Source organism: Pseudophryne corroboree, chromosome 10, assembly GCF_028390025.1.
Source record: "Pseudophryne corroboree isolate aPseCor3 chromosome 10, aPseCor3.hap2, whole genome shotgun sequence".
Lineage (NCBI taxonomy): Eukaryota > Metazoa > Chordata > Amphibia > Anura > Myobatrachidae > Pseudophryne > Pseudophryne corroboree.
In genome coordinates this window covers 372,667,907-372,684,863 of record NC_086453.1, presented here as the reverse complement: position 1 = coordinate 372,684,863, position 16,957 = coordinate 372,667,907, and the positions used below count along the sequence as shown (strand labels likewise).

At 48.5% G+C, this 16,957-nt stretch overlaps 1 protein-coding gene across 3 annotated transcripts in view; it reads left to right on the top strand.

Annotated features, from left to right (window-relative positions):
- The window catches only part of ROBO4 (roundabout guidance receptor 4), a 303,902-nt gene extending 287,156 nt beyond the window's left edge, over positions 1-16,746 (top strand). For 2 of the 3 annotated variants that reach the window (XM_063943751.1, XM_063943752.1), the window contains exons 19-20: positions 8,708-8,900; positions 15,602-16,746. In XM_063943751.1, coding sequence (XP_063799821.1) covers positions 8,708-8,892 — 185 coding nt within the window. In that variant the 3' untranslated portion in view covers positions 8,893-8,900; positions 15,602-16,746. Of the gene's footprint in view, positions 1-8,707; positions 8,901-15,601 lie in introns of those variants that run through there. The other variant, XM_063943753.1, reaches the window with a different exon arrangement.
- Positions 16,747-16,957: the final 211 nt, after the last annotated feature.

Sequence of the window (16,957 nt, the reverse complement as noted above, 5' to 3'; positions counted from 1 at the left end):
TGAAGAGAGAACTTGGGTGCCTGGGAAGTTCCTTCATGCTCCTGAATTAAAGAAAGGATTTTTCAAGAAATATCCCCAGAAGCCTAGATCTAGGGGTTTCTTAACCCCTCTTCAAGGAAGGGGGGGGGGTACTGTTAGCGCTGGGAGGCGCGTGTCCCGGCCGTTGTCGTGGAGCCGGGACGCCGCACCTCCCGCTGACTCCTGGGTCAGGCGGACACCGGGCACAAGGTTTTCTGGTCCCTGTCCGGCGCCTAGCAACAGGCAGACGCCGGGCGCAAAGTCTCCTGGTCCCCGCCCGGCGCCTAACAACAGGCAAACGCCGGGCGCTGTGAGCCGCCGGATCCCTAGCAATGGGGACGCCACAGGCAGATGGCGTTCTCCGTTGCTGGGTAACTAAGTACCCAGCTGTGTACAAGGGTGTGCAGCAGGACAGCTGCACGATATTTGCACTTGAGGAGTTTCTTCTGTGATTGGTGCAGCACCATTTATATTCTCTTCCTGGTCACTCCAAAGATGCTGGTGATAGTTCTTACTTCTGTGTGAACCTGTCAGCTCGTTGGAGATCCTGCCTGTGTTGTGCTGTGACCTGGGGACTTTGACTGATCAATTCCTGACCAGATCTTGCCAGCCGGTGTTCAGGTTTTCGTGGAGTATCCACGCTAACAGTTCTTTGTTTATATTTATATCTTTAACATCCCTGAGTATTGTTGCTCTCACTGTTTATTTGCTTATAACATCTAAGACCATTGTTGTTCTCATCATTACTCGTGCATTGGTGTTGCGGGGTTAGTTAGGTTCCCCCTTACTCGCAGTCTCAGGTGGTGCCTTGTCACTTAATAAGACCAGGGGGCATCAGAGTTTGGGCGGACCTAATTCGCCCATTCAAATGCGGCTGTCGTGGGCAGAAGAACACTAGCACCGCAGGCACCATCCGACCACTAAGAGGGGTAACGTAGTCTGGGGTAGAGCACGAGTTGCTGCAGACATCTTCCCAATTGTCGCATACTCCCCTGAGTTCCAGGGGGTGGTAGTCATGTGACCGCCGGTCGGCTGACCGACAGTCACATGACCTCCTCCGTGAGCCCGACGGCTCACTATCCCGATGGTCGGCATGCCGACCAACAGGGACTATTTCCACTCGTGGGTGTCCACGACACCCATAGAGTGGGAATAGAACCCGTGGCGACCGCAGGTCGCCACCGAGCCCGCAGCGTGGCGAGCGCAGCGAGCCCGCAAGGGGCTTGCTGCACTCGCCCCTCCCCGCCGGGATCCCGGCGTCGGTATGCTGCCGGGATCCCGGCGTCGGTAAGGTGACCGGCGGTCAGGAGACCGCCGGTCACCCGTACTACACCCGTTCCAGGTACTCATCCATAACATAGACTTCATGGAAAGTATCAGTACTCGGAACCCACTAGATGTACTAATACTAGTATCCGGAACCAGCTAGTAATACTAATACTGATAGACTTCATGGAAAGGATCAGTACCCAGAACCTTTTAGGTGTACTAATTCTAGTACCCGGAACCAGCTAGTTACTCTAATACTGATAGACTTCATGGAAAGGATCTGTACCCGGAACCTGTTAGTTGTACTAATTCTAGTACCCGGAACCAGCTAGTTATACTAATACTGATAGACTTCAGGGAAATGGTCAGTACCCGAAACCCACTAGTTATACTAATACTGACAGACTTCAGGAAAAGGGTCAGTACCCGGAACCCGCTAGGTGTACTGATATTAGTACCCAGAACCTGCTAATTATACTGATACTTCAGGGAAAGAACGGTACCCGGAACCCGCTAGTTATAATACTGACAGACTTCAGGAAAAGGGTCAGTACCCGGAACCCGCTAGTTATACTGACAAACTTCAGGAAAAGGGTCAGTACCTGGTACCTGCTAGGTGTACTGATATTAGTACCCAGAACCTGCTAGTTATACTGATAGGCTTCAGGAAAAGGGTCGTAACCGGAACCCGCTAGTTATACTAATACTGATAGACTTCAGGAAAAGGGTCAGTACCCGGAACCAGCTAGTTATACTAATACTGACAAACTTCAGGGAAAGGATCAGTACCCGGAACCCGCTAGATGTACTAATACTAGTACCCACCAAGAATCCACTAATTATACTAATACTGATAGACTTCAGGGAAAGGATTGGTACCCGGAACATGTTAGGTGTACTAATCCTAGTACCCGGAACCAGCTAGTTATACTAATACTGATAGACTTCAGGGAAAGGATCGGTATCTGGAACCAGCTAGTTATACGAATACTGATAGACTTCAGGGAAAGGATCAGTACCCAGAACCCGCTAGATGTACTAATACTAGTACCCGGAACCAGCTAGTAATACTAATACTGATAGACTTCAGGGAAAGGATCAGTACCCAGAACTCACTAGATGTACTAATACTAGTACCCGGAACCAGCTAGTAATACTAATACTGATAGACTTCATGGAAAGGATCAGTACCCGGAACCCGCTAGATGTACTAATACTAGTACCCGGAACCAGCTAGTAATACTAATACTGATAGACTTCATGGAAAGGATCAGTACCCGGAACCCGCTAGATGTACTAATTCTAGTACCCGGAACCAGCTAGTTATATTAATACTGATAGACTTCAGGGAAATGGTCAGTACCCGAAACCCACTAGTTATACTAATACTGGCAGACTTCAGGAAAAGGGTCAGTATCCGGAACCCGCTAGGTGTACTGATATTAGTACCCAGAACCTGCTAATTATACTGATACTTCAGGGAAAGAACGGTACCCGGAACCCGCTAGTTATACTAATACTGACAGACTTCAGGAAAAGGGTCAGTACCCGGAACCCGCTAGTTATACTGACAAACTTCAGGAAAAGGGTCAGTACCTGGTACCTGCTAGGTGTACTGATATTAGTACCCAGAACCTGCTAGTTATACTGATAGGCTTCAGGAAAAGGGTCGTAACCGGAACCCGCTAGTTATACTAATACTGATAGACTTCAGGAAAAGGGTCAGTACCCGGAACCAGCTAGTTATACTAATACTGACAAACTTCAGGGAAAGGATCAGTACCCGGAACCCGCTAGATGTACTAATACTAGTACCCACCCAGAATCCACTAATTATACTAATACTGATAGACTTCAGGGAAACGATCGGTATCTGGAACCCGCTAGTTATGCTAATACTGACAGACTTCAGGGAAAGGATCAGTACCCGGAACCCGCTAGATGTACAAATACTAGTACCCGGAACCAGCTAGTTATACTAATACCGATAGACTTCATGGAAAGGATCAGTACCCGGAACCCGCTAGATGTACTAATACTAGTACCCAGAACAAGCTAGTTATACTAATACTTATAGACGTCATGGAAAGGATCAGTACCCGGAACCCACTAGGTTTACTAACACTAATACCCGGAACCAGCTAGTTATACTAATACTTATAGACTTCATGGAAAGGATCAGTACACGAAACCAGCTAGTTATATTAATACTGATAGACTTCATGGAAAGGATCAGTACCCGGAACCAGCTAGTTATACTAATACTTATAGACTTCATGGAAAGGATCAGTACCCGGAACGAGCTAGTTATATTAATACTTATAGACTTCATGGAAAGGATCAATACCCGAAACCAGCTAGTTATACTAATACTGATAGACTTCATGGAAAGGATCAGTACCCGGAACGAGCTAGTTATATTGATACTTTTAGACTTCATGAAAAGGATCAATACCCGAAACCAGCTAGTTATACTAATACTGATAGACTTCATGGAAAGGATCAATACCCGAAACCAGCTAGTTATACTAATACTGATAGACTTCATGGAAAGGATCAATACCCGAAACCAGCTAGTTATACTTATACTGATAGACTTCAGGGAAATGGGGAGTACCCGAAACCCACTAGGTGTACTAATACTGACAGACTTCAGAGAAAGGATCAGTACCTGGAACCCGCTAGTTATACTAATACTGACAGACTTCAGGAAAGGGTCAGTACCTGGAACCTGCTAGGTGTACTGATATTAGTACCCAGAACCCGCTAGTTATGCTGATAGACTTCAGCGAAAGGGTCAGTACCTGGAACCCGCTAGGTGTACTGATATTAGTACCCAGAACCCGCTAGTTATACTGATAGACTTCAGGGAAAGGGCCAGTACCTGGAACCCGCTAGGTGTACTGATATTAGTACCCAGAACCCGCTAGTTATACTGATAGACTTCAGGGAAAGGGTCAGTACCTGGAACCCGCTAGGTGTACTGATATTAGTACCCAGAACCTGCTAGTTATACTGATAGACTTCAGGGAAAGGGTCAGTACCTGGAACCCGCTAGGTGTACTGATATTAGTACCCAGAACCCGCTAGTTATACTGATAGACTTTAGGGAAAGGGCCAGTACCTGGAACCCGCTAGGTGTACTGATATTAGTACCCAGAACCCGCTAGTTATACTGATAGACTTTAGGGAAAGGGTCAGTACCTGGAACCCGCTAGGTGTACTGATATTAGTACCCAGAACCTGCTAGTTATACTGATAGACTTCAGGGAAAGGGTCAGTACCTGGAACCCGCTAGGTGTACTGATATTAGTACCCAGAACCCGCTAGTTATACTGATAGACTTTAGGGAAAGGGCCAGTACCTGGAACCCGCTAGGTGTACTGATATTAGAACCCAGAACCCGCTAGTTATAATGATAGACTTTAGGGAAAGGGCCAGTGCCTGGAACCCGCTAGGTGTACTGATATTAGTACCCAGAACCCGCTAGTTATAATGATAGACTTCAGGGAAAGGGTCAGTACCTGTAACCCGCTAGGTGTACTGATATTAGTACCCAGAACCCGCTAGTTATACTGATAGACTTTAGGGAAAGAGCCAGTACCTGGAACCCGCTAGGTGTACTGATATTAGTACCCAGAACCCGCTAGTTATACTGATAGACTTTAGGGAAAGGGTCAGTACCTGGAACCCGCTAGGTGTACTGATATTAGTACCCAGAACCCACTAGTTATACTGATAGACTTCAGGGAAAGGGTCAGTACCTGGAACCCGCTAGGTGTACTGATATTAGTACCCAGAACCCGCTAGGTGTACTGATAGACTTTAGGGCAGGCATTCCCAACCGCGGTCCTCAAGGCACACCAACAGTGCAGGTTTTAGTGATATCCAGGCTTCAGCACAGATGATTAAATCAAAATAACTGAGGTACTAATTAAGTCACCTGTGTTCAAGCCTGGATATTACTAAAACCAGGACTGTTAGTGTGCCTTGAGGACCGTGGTTGGGAAACACTGCTTTAGGGAAAGGGCCAGTAACGAGAGGAGATTATTCAGGTTTGTTAGCAGACCAAATAAACACACTAATGTGCAAAACCGGGATGCAGTCAATTTACCTACAATCAAAATCCCGACGGTCAAAATCCCGACATCAATTGACCGATGGTCAAAATACCAACATGGTCAAAATACAGACATTAACTTTGTCGACATGGTTAAAATACCAACATTTAAAATGTTGACAGGTCGAAAAATCTGCACATGATTTTCTTATTGAAACCGACTTGTTCATTCTTTACCTTCCTAGTGGACATGGAGGGGGAATATAAGAGTGTGCCGAGCGCAGCGAACCATGCGAGGGGACGTGGTACACTTATACGGTGTCCATGTCGACATACACGCCAATTTTTTTTAAATAAAAACTCGTGTCAACATTTTGACCTGCTGACATTTTAAAAGTCAGTATTTTGTCCGTGTCGACATTTTAAATATCTGTATTTTGACCATGTCGGTATTTTGACCATTGGTCAATTGTTGTCGGTATTTTGACAGTCAGGATTTTGATTGTAGGTAAATCGTACTGATCCCGCAAAACCATGTACAGTGCAGGTAGGGCAGATGTAACATGTGCAGAGAGAGTTAGATTTGGGTGTGTTATTTTGTTTCTGTGCAGGGTAAATACTGGCTGCCTTATTTTTACATTGCAATTTAGATTTCGGTTTAAACACACCCCACCCAAATCTAACTCTCTCTGCACGTGTTACATCTGCCACACCTGCAGTGCAACATAGTATTGCCCAGGTGCTTGCTTTTTTGGTTCGCTAACAAACCTGTATAAGACCAAGAACCCGCTAGTTATACTAATACTGATAGACTTTAGGGAAAGGGTCAGTACCCACTACCCAGAACCCGCTAGGCTTACTATTACTAGCACCCACAACCTGCTAGTTATACTACTACTGATAGACTTCATTGAAATGGTCAGTACTCAGAGCTTGCTAGGTGTACTAATACTAACACCCAAACCAGCTAGTCATACTAATACTGATAGATTTCAGGGAAAGGGTCAGTAGTACAAAGAAATATGCAACTTTTCCATTGAAATCTGCCTCACCTAAATAGAAATATTGGCAGATCCTATACCACCAGCCTGGGAATAAAAGATTTATTGTCTTCGCATTAGTACAAAGCAACACGCACCCAAATCCATCCTTAGAGAGCAGAATATTTCGACAAATCAGCAATTTCATGTTTTTTTTCTAAGTATGAAAATGTTCTCCAGGAAATTAATTGCACAAGTAACGATCCGAGAGGGGAGGAGGCTATGCATATAGTAAAGCAGTATTAATTTTTATTCATGAACACCGATCCATAAAGAAATAACTGCATTCTCCAGAAACTTTATAAAGCCCAATAAAATCCTTCTTGCATATTTAGCACCTGATTATCCGGATCTGCAGAAAGTTCCTGAGCCAAGGTCACCACTTGCTAAACGTTCCTGAGCTGATAATGTCTTCTCCCCAGAATCGAGGCTTCTTCCGGGCCAGCAGTCGCTCATGCTGCTAATCTCTTTCCTGGCAGCAGGACAGGGACCCATGGCACTTGGTACTGTAATAGCAGCCAACGCATTTATTTTCTGGCTCCACACGCCATTGCAGGGCTCCCTCTCTCCTGGATCTAGTACTGCGGCAGGCAAGCGAAGGGCACCTTACCCAAGCCCCCCCAACCCCCACCCCCCAGACCTGGGGGTAGCAGGAAGATTACCATTGCTACTTGCTTGTGCGATAAGACAGGAAATATGTGTGACCAGATCATTAGTGACCTGACTCTGTATTTAAAGAAACATCACCGGGCTCTTGGACCAGTCCTGGTTTGAAAAATATGGGGAGGACGTAGGGGTCCCTCCTTAATTTTGAAACCAGTACTGGGCTCCACTAGCCAGGGAGGTAATGCCACAGTCGAGGAACACGTCTATGTTGGTCCTGGTGACCGTAGCATTACCCCATCCCCTCCGGCAGCTAGTCAGCCCTGGCCGGTGATTCCAGGGGAATGGGGTCTCCACAATAAATGGGTCCCCCCTCTACTGGGCACCCGAAGCCCGGGGCTGTCCTCGGCACCCCTGGGTAGCGGGTGCCGAGTTGATAGCTTTCAAGTGTAAAAATGAGAATTAATATTGTCTTTTACAGGTAGAACTACCTGTCCCATGAAGTCTTCACCACATGCTGGTGCTTGGAGAACCACAAGTACCAGCATGTGGGGCATTAAAGGGCCCACTGGTACCTGTAGTGTAGTCCCCCGTAAAAGAAGTCTTAAAATAAAGACAGGACACACACACACCATAGAAAGTAAATGTTTATTAAGCACCCTTGCACACTTATTTTCCCCCTGGTATTTTTAGAACCAGGACCAGCTCAAAGAGCCCAGGGCTGGTTATGCTTTTGGGGGGACCCCACACAATTCCCCCCCCCCCCCCATTTTTTAACTATTTTAATACATTTTACCAGTGAAGCAATGCACGGATCTCACTGATCTGTGCAGGCTTCTCTAAACACTGCTGAGAGGGATGTCTATTTGAAAAGTGCATTTTGATCCGAGTTTGCTCAATACACGGTGCGTTTGCAGAAGCGATTCTAGGTAAATTCCCGTGTGTCAGTGTTGTCTATGGAAATTGAATCCGAGTTTGGCCGATGGTGTATTTGATCGTATGTCCCTGTACACCCGTGTTTTGTATTTCTGTTTGACCTATCACTCCTGTGTTTGTTCTTTGGTAAATTTCCATGTTTGTAAAAATAGCCAAACACTCCTGCGTTTGCCAACCTGGAGCAGACACGGAGCTTAGTAAATTTACCTCTGGGTATGGTGACCTCCGGGATTCCAAGCGCCGGTCTCCCGATACCAACCCATGCTCCTACTGTATGCTTTTGTTCCATCTGTTTATGAGCAGATACTCATTTAGGAGTAAACCGCACAAGAGGTTTCCCCCGGAATCCCATGTTGCAGCAACTGCTTTCCTATGGGAAGATTTGTGAATCCTTCTTATTCCAACTGTCACTTTTCATTTTTATACAAGGGCACATTTTAATCGGATTAACTTCAAGGAATTAATCGTGTTCACTATGACGAGAACATTGATTGCTTGTTGGCGTATTTTTCTTTTCGGTTTAGAGAAATAATGGCATGAGTTTTACTTTGCCCTGTGTAATGGGATTATACATGTAAGCACAGTATGATTTATATTAGAGATTGGAAACCTCCAGGACTGCTCACTGAGTTACTGTAGGACATATTTCCTCCACCTTGTTCTTGGGCGCCCCCTACAGGACATGTCTGACCTTAATGGGACAGGGAATCTGCCGTCACCTACACACAGACACATGTAAAGGTGACATTAATATTCCTCTTTCTTCTGTTTTCTTTTTGAGATTTCTCGCCATCTGCGTCCCCCCTGGATGGATTGCTAGCAGGGCAGAACCAGGGCGAAAGTGCAGATCTTAACCACAGAAAACCGAAGGTGACCCCGCTGCCCGTTCTCGACTGGAACATTGATTGGATGGACGAACTGGAGGCAAAGTACAGTCAGAGGAACCAAAGAGCCTGTATTCCCTAAGTAGCAAGGTGAGAGGTGGCGGAGTGTATACAGCGATGTATAGCGGAACACTAACAGGTTCTAGTTACTAATGGCCACGTACTGCTGTCTGATGAGACGTGAAGCTGGAATGAGCTGTATTTCAGGAGATATATGTGAAGTGTTAGATGCTTTTTATATTATGCACCCCTCTATCTGGGCCTGCACAGTCCTGCATACCATCTCTCAGGGGAGACCTTCTGCAAGCACTCTATGGGGGTCATTCCAAATTGTTTGCTCACTAGCAGCCGTACAAACGCTATGCCGCCTCCCACTGGGAGTGTATTTTAGCTTAGCAGAAGTGCGAACGAAAGGATCGCAGAGCGGCTACAAAGTTTTGTTTGTGCAGTTTTAGAGTAGCTCAAAACCTACTCAGCGCTTGCGATCACTTCAGACTGTTCAGTTCCTGTTTTCATGTCGCAAACACGCCCTGCGTTCGCCCAGCCACGTCTGCGTTTTTCCTGGCACGCCTGCGTTTTTTCAAACACTCCCTGAAAACGGTCAGTTGACACCCAGAAACGCCCACTTCATGTCAATCACTCTGCGGCCAGCAGTGCGACTGAAAAGCTTCGCTAGACCCTGTGTGAAACTACATCGCGCGTGCGCATTGTGCTGCATACGCATGCGCAGAAGTGCAGTTTTTTTGCCTCATCGTTGCACAGCGAACGAATGCAGCTAGCGATCAACTCGGAATGACCACCCATATCCTCATGTTCTGGGGTGCCCCTCCATGTGTCTGCAGATGTTCATGTGATCCAATGTCTCTAAAGAGGACCCGTCACCAAGTCTCCCAATGTTATATAGATGCGTTACTGTATGTATGACTATTTTGGTTTTTAAATGCTGTTTTTGCTCTGCGCTCTACCCTAGGCTGCGAGGTGTAGAGAACCCCCGGCCCAAGAGCTAGCATTCTTGTGCGTGTCAAGAAAATGAATAAGAAATTAGCGTCACTTTTGACCATACAATACGAGTCCCTCCAGTGTCGTAGCATACCTAGGCACCGTTATGTGTTAGGAACCTAATTAAGGGTTAATCGTATAAGCTGGTAGAAACACGCTGTCTGTATTCTACATTTAGACCTTTCCAGCAGCAGATTTCCAGATCACTGGCTCCAAATCATGATTAAGGTGGTTTCTAGGTAATTATGCTCTCTCTTCCCCCCTGGCTGCCAGAGCACGTTCCTGTCACATTATATGCACCTGACCTCCTAGTGGAAATAACTTCTCGTCCTCCTGTGATTTCTGCCCACACGCCCTGATCTCCTGTCTGCACATCACACAACACCTGTCTCAGGAGGGGAGCGGGGATAATCCCGTCCTGAGACAGCACAGAAATAGCACAGGATCAATATGCAGCACTTTCCGCCTCCTCCCGAGGCCATCCACTCAGCGCTGCGTGTACCAGACACATGGAGGCCGAGTGATGCTCTTACTGCAGATGTCGGCTCCTCTGTTACATACAGATGGAGCCACATTTATCCTGACTTCTCTGCTGCACCTAGGCACACCATGGTTTTTTTTAACATAAGCCTTTCATCTATTGTTCTCAGCTGCAATACAATACAGAGAACAATACATCAGGGGATTAAGTAATTACAGCAGGGAATTAAATCTGAGTGACATGGCTCAATTAACCCTATTAAAGGCCAAGATAAACATGGCTCCATCTGTAGCTCTGATACTTGGGGGGGGGGGCATCATTTACTCTGCAGATCTCTATAGTCTCCATTGTGCCAGTGTCCGCGCAGGGGCACATACCCACTGAGCACAGGTTATACGAGCAGTCCTGGTGCACATGCACTGCTCAGTACCAATAATCACGCAGTCTCTCACCCCCTTTTCTATATTGGTCTCAATCTGCTACTTTTGGGTGTGGTTCATCAAATCGACAGTGTCTAGGTCGACAATGTTTAGGTCGACCACTATAGGTCGACAGTCACTAGGTCGACATGGATGGAAGGTCGTCAGGGTTTCTAGGTCGACATGTGCTAGGTCGACAGGTCTAAAGGTCGACGTGAGGATTTTTTTTTTTTTTGGTGTCGTTTTCTTCGTAGAGTGACCGGGATCCCAAATTAGTGCACCGCGTCCCCTCGCATGGTGCCTTCGCTCCGCTACCACTTCGCTCGGCACACTTTACCGTTCCAATCGTAGTCCACGTGGATCGTTAAGTATGAAAAAATTCAAAAAAAGAATTTTTTTTTTGAAAAACTCATGTCGACCTTTAGACCTGTCGACCTAGCACATGTCACCCTAGAAACCCTGTCAACCTTCCATCCATGTCGACCTAGTGACTGTCGACCTATAGTGGTCGACCTAAACATTGTCGACCTAGACACTGTCGATCTTCAGACCGGATCCCACTACTTTTACGACCATTATTTGTGTAGCTCCTTCCATAGGGGCCATAAATGAGGTTTTCCCACCGTCATCCCGTTTCCACGCTGTGCACTCTTCCAGGAGGGGTTACCTCCCGCCGCGCTGGAACAAAGCCAAGATGTGCCGAGGGGCTCATTCTGAGTGGCGCAATGTGCCTGTGTGATGCCGTGGAAGCCTGATTCGCTACCTTATGCTAATGCCAGTCTCCGTAGGGCTAATGCCAGGATCTGTGCAGCCTCAAGAGAAAAAGCTGCTCCGCCCACTGTGATTCCGTCCTCAGCCGCAACGGTCGTTAGTGTCGGCACTTGCACCAGATCCATCAGATACAGGCTTCCCTTCCTCGTATGCACAACTAGTGCGGAACTCTCGCTACACGCCCCCGAGGCACCGACATGACAGACCAGTTCCATGCAAGTGCGTTGTGGCTGCCTAGTCCACAGAGGATGGCACCAGACATCCGTCTGATATGCAATGCGTAAATTAATTTCTGCGCGTGCGCCGTATGCTGAAACTCGCTGTTTGCATCAATGCAAAGAAATCTGTCTGACTCAGAATCAGCCCCCTATTCTGGAAGCCAAGTTTCTCTCTCATTGTATACCTCACAGTCACAGGGAGGGCATGGGGCGCACAGGGGAGGACATAGTGCGCACAGAGGAGGGCATAGCGCGCACAGCGGAAGGGCACTCAGGGGAGGGCATAGCATACACAGAGGAAGGGCATAGTGCGCACAGCGGGAGGGCACTCAGGGGAGGGCATAGCATACACAGAGGAAGGGCATAGCGCACACAGCGGAAGGGCACTCAGGAGAGGGCATAGCATACACAGAGGAAGGGCATAGCGCGCACAGTGGAAGGGCACTCAGGAGAGGGCATAGCATACACAGAGGAAGGGCATAGCGCGCACAGCGGAAGGGCACTCAGGGGAGGGCATAGCATACACAGAGGAAGGGCATAGCGCACACAGCGGAAGGGCACTCAGGGGAGGGCATAGCATACACAGAGGAAGGGCATAGCGCGCACATCGGAAGGGCACTCAGGGGAGGGCATAGCATACACAGAGGAAGGGCATAGCGCACACAGCGGAAGGGCACTCAGGGGAGGGCATAGCATACACAGAGGAAGGGAACTCAGGGGAGGGCATAGCATACACAGAGGAAGGGCATAGCGCGCACAGCGGAAGGGCACTCAGGGGAGGGCATAGCATACACAGAGGAAGGGCATAGCGCACACAGCGGAAGGGCACTCAGGAGAGGGCATAGCATACACAGAGGAAGGGCATAGCGCGCACAGCGGAAGGGCACTCAGGGGAGGGCATAGCATACACAGAGGAAGGGCATAGCGCGCACAGCGGAAGGGCACTCAGGGGAGGGCATAGCATACACAGAGGAAGGGCATAGCGCACACAGCGGAAGGGCACTCAGGGGAGGGCATAGCATACACAGAGGAAGGGAACTCAGGGGAGGGCATAGCATACACAGAGGAAGGGCATAGCGCACACAGCGGAAGGGCACTCAGGGGAGGGCATAGCATACACAGAAGAAGGGCATAGCGCACACAGCAGAAGGGCACTCAGGGGAGGGCATAGCATACACAGAGGAAGGGCATAGCGCACACAGCGGAAGGGCACTCAGGGGAGGGCATAGCATACACAGAGGAAGGGCACTCAGGGGAGGGCATAGCATACACAGAGGAAGGGCATAGCGCACACAGCGGAAGGGCACTCAGGGGAGGGCATAGCATACACAGAGGAAGGGCACTCAGGGGAGGGCATAGCATACACAGAGGAAGGGCATAGCGCGCACAGCGGAAGGGCACTCGGGAGGGCATAGCATACACAGAGGAAGGGCACTCAGGGGAGGGCATAGCATACACAGAGGAAGGGCATAGCGCACACAGCGGAAGGGCCCTCAGGGGAGGGCATAGCATACACAGAGTAAGGGCACTCAGGGGAGGGCATAGCATACACAGAGGAAGGGCATAGCGCACACAGCGGAAGGGCACTCGGGAGGGCATAGCATACACAGAGGAAGGGCATAGCGCGCACAGCGGAGGGGCACTCAGGGGAGGGCATAGCATACACAGAGGAAGGGCATAGCGCGCACAGCGGAAGGGCACTCGGGAGGGCATAGCATACACAGAGGAAGGGCATAGCGCACACAGCGGAAGGGCACTCAGGGGAGGGCATAGCATACACAGAGGAAGGGCATAGCGTGCACAGCGGAAGGGCACTCGGGAGGGCATAGCATACACAGAGGAAGGGCATAGCGCGCACAGAGGAAGGGCACTTAGGGGAGGGCATAGCATACACAGAGGAAGGGCACTCAGGGGAGGCCATAGCATACACAGAGGAGGGCATAGCGCGCACAGAGGAAGGGCACTCAGGGGAGGGCATAGCATACACAGAGGAAGGGCATAGCGCGCACAGAGGAAAGGCACTCAGGGGAGGGCATAGCATACACAGAGGAAGGGCATAGCGCACACAGGGGAGGGCATAGCGCGCACAGAGAAAGGGTACTCAGGGGAGGGCATAGAATACACAGGAAGGGCATAGCGCACAGAGGGGAGAGCATAGGGCGCACAGAGGAGGACACAGGGGAGAGCATAGCGCGCACAGAGGAAGGGCACTCCGGGGAGGGCATAGCATACACAGAGGAAGGGCATATCGCGCACAGGGGAGGGCATAGCGCGCACAGAGAAAGGGTACTCAGGGGAGGACATAGAATACACAGGAAGGGCATAGCGCACACAGGGGAGGGCATAGGGCACACAGAGGAGGACACAGGGCACACAGGGAAGAGCATAGCGCGCACAGAGGAAGGGCATAGCGCACACGAGAGTGCGTAGCGCGCACAGAGGAAGGGCACTCAGGGCAGGGCATAGCATACACAGGAAGGGCATAGCGCGCACAGGGGAAGGCATAGGGCGCACAGAGGAGGACACAGGGCACACAGGGGAGAGCATAGCGCGCACAGAGGAAGGGCATAGCGCACACGGGAGGGCGTAGCACGCACAGAGGAAGGGCACTCAGGACAGGGCATAGCATACACAGGAAGGGCATAGGGCGCACAGGGGAGGGCATAGCATACACAGAGGAAGGGCATAGCGCACACAGGGGAGGGCATAGCGCACATGGGAGGTCATAGCAAGCGCGCACAGAGGGATGGCATAGCGCGCACAGGGGAGGGCATAGCGCACACTCTGCATTTTCTCTGAAACATTCTCACTTGAGCGAACAGGAACGCAGGTTTGTTGGGGGGAGGAGGGTGGCTGGTTCTAGCACCATTGTAGGACTTGGTGACAGGACCTGTTTGGGTGTGTGGGTTTACAGGCACAGACCCAGAACAGGAGGATAGAATTATGCCCACCCACTGTATAGAGAGGTACATAACCAGTCACCATTTGCAGGCACAGATGTAAGCGTGCAGGGTGTAAGCAGTCAGTTTCACCTCATTGCAGCATCATTCAGGACTGAAGTTACGGGATTGCGGTGCTTTCCTGCGTCTGTATTACACAACATTACACATCTCAGCAGTATGACTTCATTGGCTGATTTGCACCCATATATCTTTGCTTTCTCACATAAAGTGCCCATGAGCAGTGGGAAAGGCATTGCATGGTGAGGACGGGCAGACACCAATGACCGCTGAGCATGTGGTATGAGGTATGAGGCTAGATGTTTCTTATGAAGTAGGAAGTTGCTGGGTTCAAATGAGGTACAAAGTTGGATGTTTCTAATGAGGTATGAGGCTAGATGTTTCTTATGAGGTAGGAAGATGGTGGGTTCAAATGAGGTACAAGGTTGGATGTTTGTAATGAGGTATGAGGCTAGATGATTCTTATGAATTAGGAAGTTGGTGGGTTCAAATGAGGTACAAGATTGGATGGTTCTAATGAGGTCTGAGGCTAGATGTTTCTTATGAGGTAGGAAGTTGGTGGGTTCAAATGAGGTACATGGTTGGATGTTTCTAATGAGGTATGAGGCTAGATGTTTCTTATGAGGTAGGAAGTTGGAGGGTTCAAATGAGGTACAAGATTGGATGGTTCTAATGAGGTATGAGGCTAGATGTTTCTTATGAGGTAGGAAGTTGGAGGGTTCTGATGAGGTACAATTGTAAATGGTTCTAATGAGGTACACAGCTAGATGTAATAAAGGTACTATGCTGGATGGCTCTAATGAGGTACGAGGCTGTATGTCTGTACTCTATCCACCTTGTGCAAGCACTTTCCCCCATTCTGGAGTAGTTCCTAGGACACATCCAGTGTCCTTCACGTTCTCCAAGCTTTGTCCTGTGATGAGATCAGTGTCTCTTATTTCAGATGGAACCATTCAAGTAACCGTCCTCACTCATCCCTTGTGGCGATCTGCCAGTGATTGCACCCCTATAATACCGGGACAGACGCAGGCCCTAATCCGATCCCAGTCACCAGAGGCTTTATGGAGAACGTTCCCAGTACAAAGTACAGGACCAGCACCTGCGCCACTGGACCATACTGGATGAGGAAGATCCAGACCCTGCTTCATGACATCACTTTATCTCTTGAACAATTCCAGAAAGTGGTTCAGATTAGAGATGTGCCACCAGTTCTCCGTGTGTAACGTGACAGAGGTCCACTGACCGCTCATGTCTTTATATGGTGTATGGCGTTATGTAACATCATCTCTTACTCCTTATTAGGTTGTTACATGGTATCTGTGACGTCACCGCTTGTTCTAATGCCGCAGGCGGACGTTGTTGCGATCTGATTAATTTAAATCTTGTTGCTTCTGTGGGTCATTTTGATTTGTGCTAAATATCTTAGAACCTTAACTTTAACCACTCACATTTACATTACTCTGTGTGTGAGCTTAGCTCCTAAAGTAATATACTACATTACGTAGTCTGTGTATTCTATAAGGTAGATACGAGCCCAGTATTAAACTGCGTCAGCTGCCATTTAACCCACGTTACTAACTTTCTGCAGTGTTTACATATATAACTTTCTGCAGTGTTTACAGTGTTCCTGTATATATAATGTACATATTATGATGATCGGGATAATAGGATAATTGGTAAACGCTACTTTGCCCGTCAGTGGTTTATTATAGGAAGTTTATGTAATGACAGATCCAGGTGTTGCCGTACATTCTGTATGTATCATTTCTATGTCTATAAATACATTTTTGGGGTTTAACAAATATTCACGGGGATGCGACTAATTGATTCATTTGGGATTGGAGCCACCGATGAGGCAGGAGGCTCTAGATCCCGAGGCATCAATAGGCTGAGCACTGGATCCGCCTACAGAATATCGGCCTCCGCCGTGTAGACGATGGGAACATTTAGATTACTGTTACATGTAAATGTTCTCCTGCTGCTGTGGCTGGTAAGGCCACGTAAGAGTCCGGGTTTGTAGCGATGTTACCCTAGATTGTCAGTCACTGAGATTCCTACAAATGTGCAAATAAATCCTATATTATGGAACTGTGCGCCCAGTATATGTCTCTGTGCAGTAAGACGGCTTCTTTTTCTGTATTTACACCACACTGTACGACCTGATGAATAGGCCAGTGGCCCTTGACACCTTGTTGAGATGCATGCAGTGCTTTCATTGCACGATATACTATTTTTGCACCAGTCGGTTACTGTGTGAGCATGCGCTGCTCTATTGTGCATATGGCAGCGACTGTGGATT